Source organism: Mesoplodon mirus (genome assembly GCF_964341445.2).
Source record: "Mesoplodon mirus genome assembly, chromosome: X".
Taxonomy (NCBI): domain Eukaryota; kingdom Metazoa; phylum Chordata; class Mammalia; order Artiodactyla; family Ziphiidae; genus Mesoplodon; species Mesoplodon mirus.
The window spans coordinates 72162013-72183150 of record NC_138981.1 but is presented as its reverse complement, the minus strand read 5'-3'; the positions used below and the strand labels follow the sequence as shown (position 1 = coordinate 72183150).

The following is a 21138-nucleotide window of genomic DNA, read 5'->3' as shown; positions in this document are numbered from 1 at the left end:
ATGCGTTAATATACAATATTTGTTTTTCTCTTTCTGACATACTTCACTCTGTATGACAGCCTCGAGATTCATCCACGTCTCTACAAATGACCCAATTTCGTTCCTTTTTATGTCTGAGTAATATTCCATTGTATATATGTACCATATCTTCTTTATCCATTCATCTGTCGATGGGCATTTAGATTGCTTCCATGACCTGGCTATTGTAAATAGTGCTGCAATGAACATTGGGATGCTTGTGTCTTTTGGAATTATGGTTTTCTCTGGGTATATGCCCAGTAGTGGGATTGCTGGGTCATATGGTAACTCTGTTTTTAGTTTTTTAAGGAACCACCATACTGTTCTCCATAGTGGCTGTATCAATTTACATTCCCACTAACAGTGTAAGAGGTTCCCTTTTCTCCACACCCTCTCCAGCATTTGTCATTTGTAGATTTTTTGATGATGCCCATTCTAACTGGTGTGAGGTGATACCTCATTGTAGTTTTGATTTGCATTTCTCTAATAATTAGTGATGTTGAGCAGATTTTCATGTGCTTCTTGGCCATCTGTATGTCTTCTTTGGAGAAATGTCTATTTAGGTCTTCTGCCCATTTTCTGATTGGGTTGTTTTTTTAATATTGAGCTGCATGAGCTGTTTATATATTTTGGAGATTAATCCTTTGTCCGTTGATTCATTTGCAAATATTTTCTCCCATTCTGAGGGTTGTCTTTTCGTCTTGTTTGTACTTTCCTTTGCTTTGCAAAAGCTTTTTTTTTTTTTTTTTTTTTTTTCAGTGTGCGGGCCTCTCACTGTTGTGGTCTCTCCCCTAGCGGTGCACAGTCTCCGGATGCGCAGGCTCAGCGGCCATGGATCATGGGCCCAGCCGCTCTGCGGCATGTGGGATCTTCCTGGACCGGGGCACGAACCCGCGTCCCCTGCATTGGCAGGCGGACTCTCAACCACTGCACCACCAGGGAAGCCCCCTGCAAAAGCTTTTAAGTTTCATTAGGTCCCATTTGTTTATTTTTGTTGTATTTCCATTATTTTAGGAGATGGATCAAAAGAGATTTTGCTATGATTTATGTCAAAGAGTGCTCTTCCTATGTTTTCCTCTAAGAGTTTTATAGTGTCTGGTCTTAACATTTAGGTCTCTAATCCATTTTGAGTTTATTTTTGTTTATGGTGTTAGGGAGTGTTCTAATTTCATTCTTTTACATGTAGCTGTCCAGTTTTCCCAGCACCAATTATTGAAGAGACTGTCTTTTCTCCATTGTATATCCTTGCCTCCTTTATCATAGACTAGTTGACCATAGGTGCATGGGTTTATCTCTGGGCTGTCTATCCTGTTCCATTGATCTATATTTCTGTTTTTGTGCCAGGACCGTATTGTCTTGATTACTGTAGCTTTGTAGTATAGTCTGAAGTCAGGGAGTCTGATTCCTCCACCTCCGTTTTTTTCCCTCAAGACTGCTTTGGCTATTCGGGGTCTTTTGTATCTCCATACAAATTTTAAGATTTTTTGTTCTGGTTCTGTAAAAAATGCCATTGGGGATTTGATAGGGATTGCATTGAATCTGTAGATTGCTTTGGGTAGTAGAGTCATTTTCACAATATTGATTCTTCCAATCCAAGAACATGGTATATCTCTCCATCTGTTTGTATCATCTTTAATTTCTTTCATCAGTGTCTTATAGTTTTCTGCATACAGGTCTTTTGTCTCCCTAGGTAGGTTTCTTCCTAGGTATTTTATTCTTTTTGTTGCAGTGGTAAATGGGAGTGTTTCCTTGATTTCTCTTTCAGATTTTTCATCATTAGTGTATAGGAATGCAAGGGATTTCAGTGCATTAATTTTCTGTCCTGCTGCTTTACCAAATTCATTGATTAGCTCTAGTAGTTTTCTGGTGACATCTTTAGTATTTTCTATGTATAGTATCATATCATCTGCAAACAGTGACAGTTTTACTTCTTCTTTTCCGATTTGGATTGCTTTTATTTCGTTTTCTTCTCTGATTTGCCGTATCTAGGACTTTCAAAACTATGTTGAATAATAGTGGCAAGAGTGGACATCCTTGTCTTCTTCCTGATCTTAGTGGAAATGTTTTCAGGTTTTCATCTTTGAGAATGATGTTTGCTGTGGGTTTGTTGTATATGGCCTTTATTATGTTGAGGTAGGTTCTCTCTATGCCCACTTTCTGGAGAGTTTTTATCATAAATGGGTGTTGAATTTTGTCGAAAACTTTTTCTGCATCTATTGAGATGATCATATGTTTTTTTTTCTTCAATTTGTTAATATGGTGTATCGCATTGATTGATTTGCATATATTGAAGAATCCTTGCATCCCTAGGATAAATCCCACTTGATCATGATGTATGGTCCTTTTAATGTGTTGTTGGATTTGTTTGCTAGTATTTTGTTGAGGATTTTTGCATCTGTATTCATCAGTGATATTAGTCTGTAAATTTTTTTTTTTCTGTAGTATCTTTGTCTGGATTTGGTATCAGGGTGTGGTGGCCCCATAGAATGAGTTTGGGAGTATTCCTTCCTCTGAAATTTTTTGGAAGAGTTTGAGAAGGATGGGTGTTTGCTCTTCTCTAAATGTTTGGTAGAATTCACCTGTGGAGCCATCTGGTCCTGGACTTTTGTTTGTTGGAAGATTTTTATTCTGAGTTTCAATTTCATTACTTGTAATTGGTCTGTTTATATTTTCTATTTCTTCCTGGTTCAGTCTTGGAAGGTTATACCTTTCTAAGAATTTGGCCATTTCTTCCAGGTTGTCCATTTTATTAGCATAGAGTTGCTTGTAGTAGTCTCTTAGGATGATTTGTATTTGTGCAGTGTCTGTTGTAACGTCTCCTTTTTCATTTCTAATTTTATTGATTTGAGACCTCTCCCTCTTTTTCTTGATGAGTCTGGCTAATGGTTTATCAATTTTGTTTATCTTCTCAAAGAACCAGCTTTTAGTTTTATTGCTCTTTGCTATTGTTTTCTTTGTTTCTATTTCATTTATTTCTGCCCTGATCTTTATGATTTCTTTCCTTCTGCTAACTTTGGGTTTTGTTTGTTTTTCTTTCTTTAGTTCCTTTAGGTGTAAGGTGAGATTGTTTATTTGAGATTTTTCTTGTTTCTTGAGGTAGGCTTGTATTGCTATAAACTTACCTCTTAGAATTGCTTTTGCTGCATCCCATAGGTTTTGGGTCATCGTGTTTTCATTGTTATTTGTCTCTAGGTATTTTTTGACTTCCACTTTGGTTCAGTGATCTCTCGGTTATTTAGTAACGTATTGTTTAGCCTCCATGTGTTTGTGTTTTTAACGTTTTTTTTCCCTGTAATTGATTTCTAATCTCATAGCATTGTGGTCAGAAAAGATGGTTGATATGATTTCAGTTTTCTTAAATTTACTGAGGCTTGATTTGTGACCCAAGATGAGATCTATCCTGGAGAATGTTCCATGCACACTTGAGAAGAAAGTTTAATCTGCTGTTTTTGGATGGAATGTCCTATAAATATCAAGTAAATCTGTGTGGTCTATCATGTCATTTAAAGCTTGTGTTTCCTTATTAAATTTCTGTTTGGATAATGTCCATTGGTGTAAGTGAGGTGTTAAAGTCCCCCACTATTATTGTGTTACTATCGATTTCCTCTTTTTTAGCTGTTAGCATTTGCCTTATGTATTGAGGTGCTCGTATGTTGGGTGCATATATATTTATAATTGTTTTATCTTCTTCCTGGATTGATCCTTTGATCATTATGTAGTGTCCTTCCTTGTCTCTTGTACCATTCTTTATTTTAAAGTCTATTTTATCTGATACGAGTATTGCTACTCCTGCTTTCTTTTGATTTCCATTTGCATGGAAAATCTTTTTCCATCCCCTCACTTTCAGTCTGTATGTGTCCCTAGGTCTGAAGTGGGAGTCTTGTAGATAGCATATATATGGGTCTTGTTTTCGTATCCATTCAGTGAGCCTGTGTCTTTTGTTTGGAGCATCTAATCCATTCATATTTAAGGTAATTATCAATATGTATGTTCCTATTACCATTTTCTTAGTTGTTTGGGGTTTGTTTTTGTATGTCCTTTTCTTCTCTTGTGTTTCCCACTTAGAGAAGTTCCTTTAGCATTTGTTGTAGAGCTGGTTTGGTGGTGCTGAATTCTCTTCACTTTTGCTTGTCTGTAAAGCTTTTGATTTCTCCATCGAATCTGAATGAGATCCTTGCTGGATAGAGTAATCTTGGTTGTAGCTTCTTCTCTTTCATCACTCTAAATATGTCATGCCACTCCCTTCTGGCTTGTAGAGTTTCTGCTGAGAAATCAGCTGTTAGCCTTATGGGATTTCCCTTGTATGTTATTTGTCCTTTTTCCCTTGCTGCTTTCAGTAATTTTTCTTTGTCTTTAATTTTTGCCCATTTGATTACTATGTGTCTCGGCGTGTTTCTCCTTGGGTTTATCCTGTTTGGGACTTTCTACACTTCCTGTACTTTGGTGGCTATTTCTTTTCCCATGTTAGGGAAGTTTTCAACTATAATCTCTTAAAATATTTTCTCGGGTCCTTTCTCTCTCTCTTCTCCTTCTGGGACCCCTGTAATGTGAATGTTGTGTTTAATGTTTCCCCAGAGGTCTCTTAGACTGTCTTCATTTCTTTTCATTCTTTTTTCTTTTTTCTGTTCCACAGCAGTGAATTCCACCATTCTGTCTTGCATGTCACTTATCCATTCTTCTGCCTCAGTTATTCTGCTGTTGATTCCTTCTAGAGTATTTTTCATTGCAGTTATTGTATTGTTCATCTCTGTTTGTTTGTTCTTTAATTCTTGTAGGTGTTTGTTAAACATTTCTTGCATATTCTCGATCTTTGCCTCCATTCTTTTTCCGAGGTCCTGGATCATCTTCACTATCATTATTCTGAATTCTTTTTCTGGAAGGTTGCCTATCTCCACTTCATTTAGTTGTTTTTCTGGGGTTTTATCTTGTTCTTTCATCTGGTACATAGCCCTCTGCCTTTTCATCTTGTCTGTCTTTCTGTGAATGTGGTTTTTGTTCCACAGGCTGCAGGATTGTAGTTCTTCTTGCTTCTGCTGTCTGCCCTCTGGTGTACGAGAATGTCTAAGAGGCTTGTGCAAGTTTCCTGATGGGAGGGACTTGGTGGGTAGAGCTGGCTGTTGCTCTAGTGGGCAGAGGTCAGTAAAACTTTAATCCACTTGTCTTCTGATGGGTGTCTGGGAGGGCTCACGCCAATAAGTACTTCCCAGAACTTCTGCTGTCAGTGTCTTTGTCCTCTTATTGACACAGCCACCCCCCGCCTCTGCAGGACACCCTCCAACACTAGCAGATAGTTCTGGTTCAGTCTCCTATGGGGTCACTGCTCCTTCCTCTGGGTCCCGATGCACACACTACTTTGTGTGTGCCTTCCAAGAATGGAGTCTCTGTTTCCCCCAGTCCTGTCAAAGTCCTGCAATCAAATCCCGCTAGCCTTCAAATTCTGATTCTCTAGGAATTCCTCCTCCCTTTGCCAGATCCCCAGGTTGGGAAGCCTTATGTGGGACTCAGAACCTTCACTGCAGTGGGTGGACTTCTGTGGTGTAAGTGTTCTCCAGTTTGTGAGTCACCCACCCAGCAGTTATGGGATTTGATTTTATTGTGATTGTGCCCCTCTACCATCTCATTGTAGCTTCTCCTTTGTCTTTGGATGTGGGGTATCTTTTATGGTGAGTTCCAGTGTCTTCCTGTCGATGATTGTTCAGCAGTTAGTTGTGATTCTGGTGCTCTCTCAAGAAGGAGTGAGAACACGTCCTTCTACTCTGCCATCTTGAACCTGGTCTTCAAAGTATTTCTTTTTCATAAGAAAAACTTGTATTGTCTTATTTTTCATTTTTGTTTAATTTGCTCTCCTGAGATCCACATTGACTGTGCTCTCTTGGCTATATTATCCATTGACTCTGCTTTACTAATTTTTAGAGGACATGGGTATCAGTAGTTCTTTTCTCTACCCTCTCATTAAATTCTAATACTGAACCCCTTTGTTGACTGTTTCTGGAGACACTGAATGCTCTTGTTGAGCAGCTTTCTTTTTCTTTGCAGCAGTGCTGACCATGTAAAACTCCTGTACATTAGATTTGGCCATTTAGCAGTGTAGTATTTGATATTAGGGTAAGGTATGGATGACCTTGGACCAGACGTGTCTGTAACCAGTAGTCTGAATCTAATTACTTCAGCTAGTGTTCTTGTGAACTTCAGCTGTCTCACTTACTAGATTTCCTGCTATTACTATTTCTTGGAGATATCTTTTTCTCTGATGTCAGGAATAACTCTACCTTTCCCAGGTACTTGGAAGTTAGTAATGAATAGTATGTTAGAACAAGCGTGAGGTGACTGATTCTTAATACCATTTGTCATTGTCGGAAAATCGCTGAATTTCTGATTTTAGTATGTCCGATTTGCAAAATGATAGTGGTAATATTCTAGATATTTAACCTCCACCAACCCACATGCTAGTTGCTATGAGGATAAAGAGATAAATAAAACATGAATCTTGCCCTTGTGTACAAAGATTACAGGCTCTAAGGTCAGGTAGGCCTGGATCTGTACCCTGGCTTCCCCACTTACTAGATGAGTGAACTTTAACAAGTTCTGTGATTGGAAGTGATTTGGAAGAAGCACTGTGATGGAAAGAGATTGTTTACCTGCTAAATCAGAGATTCTGTGTCTTTGTTTCTGTCTCTGCACTATTCACATACATGGAATACTTCCATCATCCGTCCATCTATTCAGTCATCCATGCACAGTTGTTATCTGTGTGCCAGGCACTGGAGATACAGCACAGAACAAGACAATCATGGTCTTTTTTCTCATGGAGGTTAGAGTCTACTGGGGGACATTAAAGAACAAATAAATTGGGGCTTCCCTGGTGGCGCAGTGGTTGAGAGTCCACCTGCCGATGCAGGGGATACGGGTTCGTGCCCCGGTCCGGGAAGATCCCACATGCCGCGGAGCGGCTGGGCCCGTGAGCCATGGCCGCTGAGCCTGCGCGTCCGGAGCCTGTGCTCCGCAGCGGGAGAAGCCACAACAGTGAGAGGCCCACGTACCAAAAAAAAAAAAAAAAAAAACAAGAACAAATAAATTAATGAGATAATTACACATTGAGATCTATTCAGTATGCAGATCTGGCTTTGTCCCTCCCTATGTAAAAAGTTTCGGTGACTTTATATCACTTCAGAATGAAGTCTGAGACCCTTTTACATGACATATGAGACTCTGGGGTCTGACCTTTGCCTGCCTCTCTCAGCTCATCTCTCTTCTCTCTCTGCTTCCATTTTATTGTCAGTAACACTGAACTGCTTGTGGTTCCCTCCTTGTATTTCTCTTACTTGCCTCTGTACCCCTGCAGATGCTGTCCTTCTACTGAAAAGTTCTTCTTATTTGCTTGTTTTAACTGGTTTTAACTGCTTTAAAAACAGCTAATGTATCACTTCCTCCAAAGAGCATTCCCTGATACTCTGCCCCTCCCCCCCAAGCTTTCACCTCTTAGAACAGTGCTTGGCACATGGTTGTTATGCCACACACTTAAGTCAAACAAATGAGCTACCAATGTGTTAGCAGTCCATTGTCTTATTAGACTTAACAAGAGTCTAGGGCAGTGTCAGTGGAGATGGAGAAAAGGGGCTAGTTTTGAGTAGCAGATTAGATGTGGGAAGAGAGATTTTGAGCTAGGGAAACTCTATAACTGCTGGTCATGCCGTTAACTGAGACTGGGATTCCAAGTGGGGAAGCAGGTGAGGAGCCATGATTTAACTGTCTGTTACCTATCCAGAAAAAATAGGTAATAGTTAAAAATATGGATACAGAGCTTGGGATTGATTACAACAGAGAACCATAGGTTTGGAATTGTAATCATGTTTGAGACTATTGGAGCAGATTTTTACCCAAGAAAAATGAGTAATAGGCATTTTGGAATGGTTTCATCGAAGAGGTGGCATTTGAACTAATGTGTTTGAGAAAGTATGGAAGGGCATAGTGAGTAGGGGGAATTATCTTGTTTCCTTCAATTACTGGGAATCTTCTAATTTCCTTAATATATTTTCCTTTTCATGATTTCATATGTGATTTGTGTATTCCTTATCATAGAAACAGTTGGGATATTAATTCTGAAGATTATAGAGAATGGATTACCTGTTTTAATGTTATTTTTATCTTCTGGGCCAAATTCCAGATAAAGAGTTTTCATCTTGCTGATTTTTTTCTTCCTTATCATCATTTTGCTCTTTATGTCCTCATGTCATTGAACCAAGAACTGAATAACTGTTGTGATTTGTTGATTTAGAAAGCTCAGCTCTAGAAATGTTCTGTCTGGCTTCAGTGATTCTTATGATCAGCTTGGTCATTGTGTCCGTGTAACTGGAAATTCCTATCATGTTCCTCCTCAATTTACTATTTATGAGGCTCAGCAAGGCCCTCAACTAAATCCAGAATGTTGTTAATCTTTAATGGCTTCCTCAGGTTCATGTGGGAGGGGTGGACAAGGGGGTATTTTAATGTCTCTGGCAGCACTGTTTCATTTTGTTGTTTTTCATTACTTGAATATCATAATGTTTTTATATTAATCTTTGTAATACAAAGTCTAAGTCTAGGTACCAAATCAATATTCCTTTACTCGTTGTTCTCCCAGTTAAGCCTAATATATGACAGTAAGTAAGTATCTGAGGGGAAAACAAATCTTATCACTTACTTGAATGTATTTTAGTTTGAACAGCTTTGCTCAGGCCTGGAGCCTTAGTACTTTAGCATGAGACCTTCAGGTAAGTTGTATTATCATCTACCAGACTGACTCAGCATATGTGACCATCACCTTAATTTCTGCAGAAATCAATATTTTTTTTCTGTAGCAATAGCTGTTGACTTTTCTCCACCTAGCACAGCGTAAAGATACAGCAGTACTGTGGCACACTACATGGTGATTCTTCCCTGGGATTTGGGAGCTTATCAGAATCTCCAGGGGTACTTATAATTTGAAAAAGTCCCCCAGGTGTGATTCTGATTTGCTTCCTTCTCCTCCTTCTGCTCTAAGAATCACTGTTTCATCCAGAAGCTTCAGCATAAAGAGGCACATTTATTGGCATATTGTGCTTGCATAGTTGAGCTCCCCAATCTCCATGCACCCATCCTTCCCTCTTGAGTGGTCCTCAGTAGTTCTAATACCATAATTTCTGAAACCAATGTCTGCCTGTCACCAAAGGTGTAACTACCACCAAAGCAGCCCCATTAGTGTTTGGAAGCCTACAAGCAAGGAGCTCTCCACAAGCTTGAGGGCAAGGTTTAGTTGTGTGGTTTATTTAAATGGGAGCCCTTTGCAAAGACTTAGACTGGAGTCCAAGATTTGTACTAACATCACTCCCTCTCTCAATTTGATTCCAACATTTTATGGTGAAAATTTTCAACTCTATGCCAATGTTGAAAGAATTTCAAGATGATCACCTATATATCCACCACATAGATTCTGCAGTTAACATTTTAATATGCTTGCTTAATCATAAGTCTACACAAATATTCATCCCTCTGTTCATCTATTCACTGTTTTTAAGCACTTCACAGTAAATTCCAGGTATCAGTACAATTTCCCCTAAACACTTCAGTATGCATATCATTAACTAGAGTTTAATATTTGTTTACAGCTTTTTCTTCTGATGTAATATTTACATATGATAAAGTACAAAAATCTTTTTATTTTAATATTTATTTATTTATTTAGACTGTGCTGGGTCTTGGTTGTGGCACGCAGGATCTTCATTGCTGCATGTGGGCTCTTTAGTTGTGGCATGCAGGTAGGGTCTAGTTCTCTGACCAGAGATTGAACCCGGGCCCCCTGCATTGGGAGTGTCTTAGCCACTGGATCACCAAGAAAGTCCCTAAAGTGCCCATATCTTAAGTGCTCATTACCTGAGTGCTGACAGATGATAAATCTGTATAACCCAAATCCCTATTAAGATATAGAAGATTTTTACACCTTCTTTTTTCTGCCCAGATTATTCCCTCTTGACTTTGTATAGTCTCTGAGTTAAAGGTGAGAAAAAGGCTTGTCAGTGTTTCCAGGACAAATAAGGATCAGTGCTTCATGATGGATCAGCAGATTTCTCTTTTCCCTCGCCAAAGTACCTTGTGTTTTAAATTATATATGAATGTCTTAAACAAGAGACTGAGAGAATTCCCTGGTGGTCCAGTGGTTAGGGCTCGGTACTTTCACTTCCAGGGCCCGGGTTCGATCCCTGGTCAGGAAACTAAGATCCCACAAGCCTCACGGCATAGCCCAAAAAAAGTTGTTTTAATTTTAAAAAATAAATAAATAAATAAAACAGGAGACTGAATGAGTAACTTGCCTTTCAGTTTTTAAATACTTATTTTGGAAAATAGGTATAAATATCTTATATCTATGTAGTTAAGTATTTTATAAAGTGAGAGCTCTAGTTTAATGAAATGTGAAGAGATATGCATAGAAACATAAGTGGGGAAGAGAAAGGAAGTGGAATGGAGGTGAGATGGGGAAAAAAACATGTAAATATTAATGTAATATAACATATGCATTAATATGTAGTTAATTGATTAAAAATATGTATATCTAACATCACGAGATATCATAGTCTATCCTGATGACAGTGGCATACCATTTATTCAAGAATATCAGCATATCATAATCTGCCTTTAGGGAATACACATTAAATTCACAATTGGCCTTGGGTATTTGTCATTTTACTGTTAATGCCTTTATGCCTAGTAAATAGCTCTTACTTGGCTTATTTTTAGAGTGATGTAACATATTTTAATTTATACCAGTATATTTAAAATATGACATAAGTTTGAAATTATTTGCTTGCGTTTTATGAGGAGCAACACATAAGTGTATTTCTAATAAAATAATTCTAGTCCCTAAAGGAAAGCTGTGACAAAAGTAAATTGTGCTATTTCCATAATAAAAAGATAGAGAAAACATGCAGGCATTTGCATATAGTTCCTGAAATATTGCATACTGGCTTTGTCAGTGCTTGTAAGTCCATTTCAAGGATGTTTCCCTTAGTCCATTAGTCTGGATAATGAGCCCTATAAAGTACGTTTATAACTTGTGGCACTGTAAGGAGATGGATTCTAATTTTCATCCTTTTATCTAGACACATTGAAATAAGGTCAGTGGAGGGTTCTATATGATTCATTTTCCCAACACATATCAGATGACAGAGACCTGATAATGTCCATGCATAAGTGTTTTCCTTATTTGGAAACAGCACTTGAAAGAAATCTTTATATGATCATCCTTTGGAGTAAAGTGGAAACAGATATTAAAAGAAGCTCCATCCCGTTTTTTTGGTTTAAAACATTATCACACGTGGGACACGATAGCTATTCTTGAACAAAAGAGAAAGTGACACTTAACAGAAAAATAAAAAGCCTTTAGTGACTTTTCTAGGCTGTGAATTATATAATAAGATATTTAATCAAATTTTCCTCCCCCTCTCCTTAGATCTGTTAAGGAAAAAAAAAAAAGCCTGTTTCCTAAACAAAGAAAAAGCTTCTATGTTCCTAAACATTAGAAAAGCTTATAGAATAATACTTGGCCTAGCTTTATTCTTATTATTAAGCATTCAAAATAAATAAGTTCTAGTCTATTTTATAGTTTAAAAGAGTTCAAAATAACAACAAGAATGTATATTCTGCAGTTTAGTGAAGTTTTGTGTCAAAAATGTGAAATTGTAGGCAATTTTAAAATCTTGTCTTTTAAGACATTAGTTTTAGATTCAAGATTGGTAGCTGATTATGTTCATTTTCTCAATTATGTAATCATTGATGAGAATTATTTTGCTGTGCTTATCTTCTTTGTAGATGTAAAGCAATCATAGATCAGTTTGGTCAGAGAATAATCTCTAAGCATTTCCTTGTGGAAGACAGTTACTTTTCTGAGAACACATGCTTGCATGTGCAATACAGGTAAGGCACCTCTCCAGCCACTCTGCAAGGGAAGGTGAAACTTGGGGAAATTCATCTGTGTGATTACATTGACACTTCTGTATGACTCTGTTCTTCAAGTAAGATACAAATGTATACCAAACCAAAGATATATTCAGTGTCTTACCACTGTTCTCTTACAAGGTCTGGTTTTGTGGAGGAGCCTAGCCTAATGTTGACTCCTTTGCATCAGCTGGGGTCTGTCTCCAGGTCACACATCCTCCTTTCATCAGCCAAGAAAAGATTAAAGCAGAACTTGACTTGGTTTGGGGAGGTGACACTTTTATTATAACAGTTCTTTGAAACATACCTTCTGGTGGTTGTATAGCTATATAAATGAAATGTATCCATGGAATCTGAGTCACTTATTAACTGTTTTCTGCATTACAGGCAGATCTCCAGGGCAGTCTTGATTACGGATAGGTCTGTACTAAAAACAGATTCAGATCAACAGGTAATTCCAGTCCTGTACTCTTTTAATAACATGTTACTAACTTAATCTACATGGTAATATGTGTAAATTAATATTGGTGAAATAAAATATATTAACCAATATGTACTAATACATTTAATGCATTTTAAAAACACATAATGGCAATTATGTAATAATCTTGGTTTCTTAAAGATTTCCTTTCAGTGGAACAAATAATTGCATCTTATATAACAGATTTATTCTAGGAATATTGAAATCATCGTAGTTTTTTTTACAGCTATTTCTATGAAATTGAAAGTATATTACTATGAGAAGAAAAGCATTTAGAAGCATTTAAAAATCTTGGAGGAAAAGGCTTTATGGTAACCAATCCTACAGCAGTGGTGGTAAGCTCACCATTAGGGGCCCGGTGTGAATGAATATCAGCACACATTTTCAGTTCTGACATTTCCTCATCACCATGGTTCATTTCGGTACCCCCTTCCTCCTCATAACCCCTGATTCGATAGAAATGTCTTTATACCTGTGGTTTTTCCTCAGTTTGAACACTTAAATTCCAGAAGTATGCCACCTTCTCCTTCTGACCATAGTTTACAGGACTGATAAAAGCAGCTTACTCAGTAAGTGTGACTGTCAGACCTATCCTGTATGCTACTGCTAATAATAGGTTCCGAAATTTCCTTAAGTTGGAAGCTTTGTATTATATAAAGCAAATATGTTAATTTTACGAGTGAGTGCAAATTCTTTCATTTAATCATTCAGCAGACAATGAGTGCCTTCGACATGCCAGCCAGTGTGCTGCGTTCTGAGGAGATAGTGCTGACCATGATAGCATCTGTGCCCTCATAGCTTGCAGTCTAGAGGATACAGATACAGACAGATAAATAGCAACGACAGTACAGTGTGACAGGTGTGAGCAAAAAGTGGTAAAATCATAGCACTCATCACACTGTCCTGTAGTTGCCAGTTTACTTGTCTGTAGCTCCCAGTAAACCATAAGCTTTGTGAATAGGTCGAAGAGTGACAAAAGCAGAAAAGTGAAGAGAGCAAACAGATGCTTCTGAAGAAGCTAAGCTGGGAAGAGTAAGAGGGAAGAAGTGATTCCTGCAGAGGGATGTGGAAGCGAAGAGGGCATTTCTTTAAAGTATTAGAGCAGCGGTCCCCAACACTTTTGGCACCAGGGACCAGTTTCATGGAAGACAGTTCTTCCATGGACCGGGGTGGGGGGGATGGTTTGGGGATGATTCAAGCGCATTACATTTATTGTTCACTTTATTTCTATTATTATTACATTGTAATATATAATGAAATAATTATACAATTCACCATATGGCAGAATCAGTGGGGGCCCTGAACTTGTTTTCACTTGCGACTCACTGATAGGGTTTTGATATGAGTTTGCAAGCAATTGAGTTATTATGGTCTCTGTGCAGTCAAACCTCTCTGCTAATGATAATCTGTATTTGCAGCCGCTCACCAGTGCTAGCATCACCGCTTCAGCTCCACCTCAGATCATCAGGCATTAGATTCTCATAAGGAATGTGCAACCTAGATCCCTCGCATGCACAGTTCACAATAGGGTTCACGCTCCTATGAGAATCTAATGCCACCACTGATTTGATAGGAGGCGGAGCTCAAGTGGTAATGCGAGCAATGGGGAACGGCTGTAAATACAGATGAAGCTTCACTCGCTTGCCTGCCGCTCACCTCCTGCTGTGCGGCCCAGTTCCTAACAGGCCACAGACACCGGTACCCATCCGTGGCCCGGGGGTTGGGGCCCCCTGTATTAGAGTTTATTTCAACTGATGGGGTTGGGGCCAGTAGAGAGGGAGAGGTTGAAGATTCCCAGGAGAAAAGGAGGATAATTGATGCAGCAAGGTCGAGTAAAGGCTGGGGAGGATGGGATTCAGAGAACAGGTAAAAAACATTGCCCTTAGATGGGATGTGAGACACTTTGAAATAAGAGGGTGAATGCAGGAGAATGTGTAGGTTTGGGGGTTCCCATCTGATGGGTTCTATTTACTTTTTAAATTACAAGGTGAGGTTACCTCCTGAGAATGGGGGTGTGAGTGTGGGGTTGGGTCAAAGCTCATGGAAGGGTGTAAAATAATCACCGTGGAGAGTGACCTGTCTCGTGGTCAGATGGCTGGGCAGTGTTGAGGGGTCCAGTTGAGTCTGGAGGTCATGGGTTTACAGTGGCATTAATCTGCTATGATCCTTCCAGCTTTTTCATTCTCTTACCCCCACCCAGCCTACTCATTGACCTATTAAAAGAGACCTACAATTCCTTGTTCCCTCTGTTTCCTCTGGGATTACCAGCTCCCTTCTGCCCTCTTCCTTTTCTGTGTCCTAGACCACATGGTGGATCTTCTGAACTGCTCTTTCTCCAACACCTTCAATTCCTGTGTAGCCATGTTCTTCATCTGCACCCACAGAGGAAAGTCCCATCCCTGGATGAAGCTGGGATCTACACCTGGATCACTAAGGGCTGACTGGGAAAGCAGTACAACCAGACAGACTGGCGCCACCACAGTATTGGGGGCACCAACCTCACCCAGCAGGACCCTCAGTACCCACCACCAGTTACCTCCTCACTGGCTCAGACAGTGCCCTCTCCCCTCAGAGCCTAGTTCAACTTTTCACTATTTTACCCACCTTTAGCCCTCTCACTCTCCCCCATCACTTTGCTGAGAAAAGTAAGGACACCTACTAAGCACAGTGCCCTTTGACCTCCTGCCCGACCACCCACAACTTATGTACACCAGCACAGAGACTAATGAGGGGTCTCCCCTCCTTGTCCAAGGCCAAGCCCTTTCACCAGCACCATTGACACACACATGCACCCACACCACCCTGCATGCCTGCTCTCTCTCCTACATTTTCAGCCTCTCCCCACTATTGGCACCTTCCCCTCAACCTATACACAGGTATTAGCATTTTCTGTTCCAAAAATTAAAATAATAAGGCAAACAGAAAAATGCTCCGTTGAGTCTTCCCCCATCTGTAGCTAGTATCCAATCTCTCCCCTGCTCCTGTCAATATTTTTGAGATGGTATCTCTACTTGCTGCCTCCAGCTCCTTACATCTCATTCATTTCTAGACCAACCTGGCTTCTACCCTCACATTCCTACCATAGTTTCTCTTGGTAAGTTTATTAATAACTTTGTACTAGTCAAGACCACAGGGCGTTTTGGGGGTTTTGTTTACTAGGTATTTTCTGGTATATTTGAGAGTGTTGATTATTCCCTTTCTCTTGAAACTCTCTACTCCTTTGGCTTCCATGACACTGTGTTCTCCTGGTTTTCCTCATAACTCTCTGGCTATTCCCTCTCTTGCCTCCTCTGTGGGCTCTATCCTCCTCTTAAGTATTGGGCCTCCTCGGGGTTCTCAGCTCAGCCCACCATATCTGTTACTCTTTGCACACTTGCCTCTTGACTCCATGTACTCTCCTGGTTCCAACTCTGCATAAAAGTTGGTGACAGCCTTCCACTTGTATATCTCCCAGGACTTTTGGCCCACAGGCCAAATTTCCTACTGGACATCTGTCCCAAGGACTCCTCAAACTGAACATATTCAGAGCTGAACTCACCGTCTTCCCTCGCCAAACTACTCATCCATCACTTCCTACTTCCATGAAAGCACTTACATCCTTCCAACGACAACTTCTTCCTCCTATCTCTGACATCTCATGAGCCTCCAGGTTCTTGTCACTGTACATCCTAGAAGTTGCTCCAGTCTGCTTTTCCTCTTGATCCTTATTCTCACTGCTCCAGTTTTGGAACTCATCACCTCTTCCTTCTAACTGGTCACCCTGCGTCTCATCTTGTCTCCTATAAATCTATCCTCCATACAGCCATCAGAGAGATCAATCTAAAATGTACACCTGGCCTGCCTTTTTTTGTTTGCTATATGAGTTTTTTCCCCTTTTTAAATTTTGAAGCACAAATAAAATGATGAGACTTCGAGGAAAGAGTAGGTGTTGGTCTAGATAAATTTTATGGAAGTGGTATTAAAGTGTTGAAGGAATTATCTTTTGATGGCTGTTATAATCTCTCTGAGATTTAAGACAGTTACATTCTCAGGGTTCAGACAGAAGGCACTGTGGTAGGGGGTCACTGATTATATCTCAATTTTTAAAAAAATATAGATGATAGTTGTAGGAAACAAAAGAAGTACTTACGTGTTGATACAGTCCTTAAGATACCTTTCCAGTTATACACATGTTTTTTAGTCATAGTCATTTGATAATTATCATATGACATTAAATCCATGTTTTAGTGGTTCCTCTCTCTTTAATGTTAAAGTACAACACTTTTTATCATAGACAGCAGCAAAAGGAGTTAAGAGGAATATTGAGAACACAATTTTTGAGACATTGTAAAACCCAAAATGTATATACAGGTAATGATAGTAAGATAGTCATGATTATCAAAATAATGTCTAGTTTCAGAACTTGTAGGCACTTCCTCGGTAGGCTATCAGTGTGACATTGCCAGTCAAAAATCTAAGCATAATGCTCACAGGTGAAAGTACAAATGGGGCTTTACTTTTTGGCAATGCTTCCTATATAAAATGATATAGTTTCCTCAGATTGAAGATTAAATTGAGAATTAATATTAAAGCTTTTGGTTCTGTAGAGAAACACTGACCTGATGGTTATTTAAAGTCTTTTAAATATAAAGCCATATAGCATAAGAGTGGTGCCTAGGGCAGCATACTACATATTAATGAAGTCCTTAAATTACTTTGAAGCCATTCATTTTGAAACATTTTGGTATATGTTTAGCTGTACTTTGGTATATTTTGACATATACTTTGCTTATTTCAATTTCTTTGCAATTTGTAACATTTTAAATTTTTAGTGCTCTATAACTGCTATTTTTAGCCAATATGAATGATCAAAATTAATTTAATGTGCTCTGATTTCAAACAGTGAAGTACATACAACTCAGAAGTAATTAATCATATCCTTTGAAAATATGTAGTAAGTGAAGGATTTAATAAATATTAAAGATATTTGAAATATTTATTGTCTACAAATTAAAGTACTGCAATATATATATCATATGTAAATATATCAGTAATGCAGAAACTGGACATTAGGACACATGTGCATGCTTTATGTTTCAAACTGTGTTCTAAAATTCAATCCTTTCAGATCAATGTTTTTCAAACACCAATGAGAGTTTGAAAAAAGACACTCAGTTTGGAAGTTAATTACACTCTAATGATAGAAAAATGAAAATGAGATCTAACAGCTATGTCTGATATTTTGTTTCTGCTTTTTAGATTTCCATTTTGACAGTGCCAGCAGAAGAACCAGGAGCTTTTGCTGTTCGGGTCATTGAGTTATGTTCCTCAACAATGACATGCATGAAAGGCACATGTAAGCACAACAGAGTCTGGTATTTTGTCTTTTGTGTTTGTTTAGGAAGTAAACGGGGACAGCTGTTGTTACCGTTCTCAGGGTTCTGTTAATAGAGTTTTGCCATATATATATATATATTTTTTTTTAATTCACAGTATTTGTTCAAACAGTGTATGTTCATACAGTAAGTCATTTCATACCTTCCCCTTACCTCTAAACATTTCTATGGCTAAATCTTCACAGGCACCATTGTTAACCTCTCCGGTGAAAGGATTTCTGTGACTTTCCAATTCTTTTTTTCTTTTAACATCTTTATTGGAGTATAATTGTTTACAATGTTGTGTTCGTTTCTACTGTATATCAAAGTGAATCAGCTATATGTATACATATATCCCCATATCCCCTCCCTCTTGTGTCCCCTCCCACCCTCCCTATACCACCCCTCTAGGGGGTCACAGAGCACCCAGCTGATCTCCCTGTGCTATGCGGCTGCTTCCCACTAGCTATCTGTTTTACATTTGGTAGTGTATATATGTCAATGCTATTCTCTCACTTTGTCCCAGCTTACCCTTCCCCCTCCCCATGTCCTGAAGTCCATTCTCTGCTTCTGCGTCTTTATTCCTATCCTGCCTCTAAGTTCATCAGAACCTTTTTTTTTGTTTTTTAGATTCCATGTATATGTGTTAGCATATGGTATTTGTTTTTCTCTTTCTGACTTCCTTCACTCTGTATGATAGACTCTAGGTCTATCCACCTCACTACAGAGGACTCAATATCATTTCTTTTTATGGCCAAGTAATATTCCATTGTATATATGTGCCACATCTTCTTTATCCATTCATCTGTCAATGGACACTTAGGTTGCTTCCATGTCCTGGCTATTGTAAATAGTGCTGTAATAAACATTGTGATACATGACTCTTTTTTTGAATTACGGTTTTCTCAGGGTATATGCCCAGTACTGGGATTGGTGGGTTGTATGGTAGCTCTATTTTTAGTTTTTTAAGGAACTTCCATACTGTTCTCCATAGTGGCTGTACCAATTTCTATTCCCACCAACAGTGCAAGAGTGTTCCCTTTTCTCCACACCCTCTCCAGCATTTACTGTTTGTAGGCTTTTTGATGATGACCATTCTGATCAGTGTGAGGTGATACCTCACTATAGCTTTGATTTGCATTTCTCTAATGATTAGTGATGTTGAGCATCTTTCATGTGTTTTTAAGCAATCCATGTATCTTGTCTGGAGAAATGTTTATTTAGGTCTTCTGCCCATTTTGTGATTGGGTTGTTTGTTTTTTTGATACTGAGCTACATGAGCTGCTTGTAAATTTTGGAAATTAATCCTTTGTCAGTTACTTCATTTGAAAATATTTTCTCCCATTTTGAGGGTTGTCTTTTCATCTTGTTTATGGTTTCCTTTGCTGTGGAAAAGCTTTTAAGTTTCATTAGGTCTCATTTGTTTATTTTTGTTTTTATTTCCATTTCTCTAGGAGGTGGGTCAAAAAGGATCTTGGTGTGATTATGTCATAGAGTGTTCTGCCTATATTTTCCTCTAAGGGTTTTATAGTGTCCATCATGTTTAATGTGTCATTTAAAGCTTGTGTTTCCTTATTTATTTTCATTTGGATGATCTGTCCATTGGTGAAAGTGGGGTGTTAAAATCCCCTAGTAGTATTGTGTTACTGTTGATTTCCCCTTTTATGGCTGTTAGTATTTGCCTTATGTATTGCGGTGCTCCTATGTTGGGTGCATAAATATTTACAATTGTTATATATTCTTGGATTGATCCCTTGATCATTATGTAGTGTCCTCTGTGTCTTTTGTAATAGTCTTTATTTTAAAGTCTATTTTGTCTGATATGAGAATTCCTACTCCAGCTTTCTTTTCATTTCCTTTTGCATGGAATATCTTTTCCCATCCTGTCACTTTCAGTCTGTATGTGTCCCTAGGTCTGAAGTGGGAGTCTTGTAGACAGCCTACATATGGGTCTTGTTTTTGTATCCATTCAGCTACTCTGTGTCTTTTGGTTGGAGCATTTAATCCATTTAGATTTAAGGTAATTATCAATATGTATGTTCCTATTACCATTTTCTTAATTATTTTGGGTTTGTTTTTGTAGGTCTTTTCCTTCTGTTGTGTTTCTTGCCTAGAGAAGTTCCTTTAGCATTTGTTGTAGAGCTGGTTTTGTGGTGCTGAATTCTCTTAGCTTTTGCTTGTTTGTAAAGGTTTTGATTTCTCGATTAAATCTGAATGAGATCCTTGCTGCGTAGAGTAATCTTGGTTGTAGGTTTTTCCCTTTCATCACTTTAAATATGTCCTGCCACTCCCTTCTGGCTTGCAAAGTTTCTGATGAAAGATCAGCTGTTAAGCTTATGGGGATTCCCTTGTATGTTATTTGTTGCTTTTCCCTTGCTGCTTTTAATATTTTTTTGTATTTAATTTTTGATATTTTGATTATAATTTGTCTTGGCATGTCTCTCCTTGGATTTATCCTGTATGGGACCCTCCACACTTCCTGGACTTTATTGACTATTTCCTTTCCCATGTTAGGAAAGTTTTCAGCTATAATTTCTTCCAGTATTTTCTCAGACACTTTGTTTTTCTCTTCTTCTTCTTTTGGGACCCCTATAATTTGAATGTTGGTGCATTTAATATTGTCCCATAGGTCTCTGAGACTGTTCTCAATTCTTTTCATTCTTTATTCTGCTCTGTGGTAATTTTTTCCACTAGTTTATCTTCCATTTCACTTATCAGGTCTTCTGCCTCAGTTATTCTGCTATTAATTCCTTCTAGAGATTTTTAAATTTCATTTATGGTGCTGTTCATCCTTGTTTGTGTGCTCTGTAGTTCTTCTAGGTCCCTGTTAAACGTTCCTTGTATTTTCTCCATTCTTTTTTCCAAGATTTTGGATCATGTTTACTAACATTACTCTGAATTATTTTTCAGGTAGACTGTCTTTTTCCTATTCATTTGTTTGGTCTGGTGGGTTTTTACGTTTCTCCTTCATCTGCTGTGTATTTCTCTGTCTTCTCATTTTGCTTAACTTACTATGTTTGGGGTCTCTTTTTTGTAGTCTGCAGGTCTGTAGTTCCTGTTGTTTTTGGTGTCTGCCCCAAGTGGGTAGGGTTGGTTCAGTGGGTTGTGTGGGCTTCCTGGTGGAGGGGACAGGTGTCTGTGTTCTGGTGGATGAGGCTGGATCTTGTCTTTTTGGGGGGCAGGACTGCATCCGGTAGTGTCTTTGGGGGTGTCTGTGAACTTATTATGCTTTTAGGCAGCCTCTCTGTTCATGGGTGGGATTGTGTTCCTGTCTTGCCAGTTGTTTGGCATGAGGCGTCCAGCACTGGACCTTGCTGGCCATTGGGTGGAGCTGGGTCT

The 21138-nt window shown here is 38.7% G+C and overlaps 1 protein-coding gene across 1 annotated transcript in view; it reads left to right on the top strand.

Annotated features, from left to right (window-relative positions):
- Positions 1-21138, top strand: part of CHM (CHM Rab escort protein) — a 185111-nt gene that overhangs the window by 120463 nt on the left and 43510 nt on the right. Inside the window, exons 10-12 of the mRNA XM_082610723.1 lie at positions 11839-11943; positions 12352-12415; positions 17684-17780. Of these exons, the coding sequence (XP_082466849.1) occupies positions 11839-11943; positions 12352-12415; positions 17684-17780 (266 nt within the window). The remainder of the gene's footprint in view (positions 1-11838; positions 11944-12351; positions 12416-17683; positions 17781-21138) is intronic.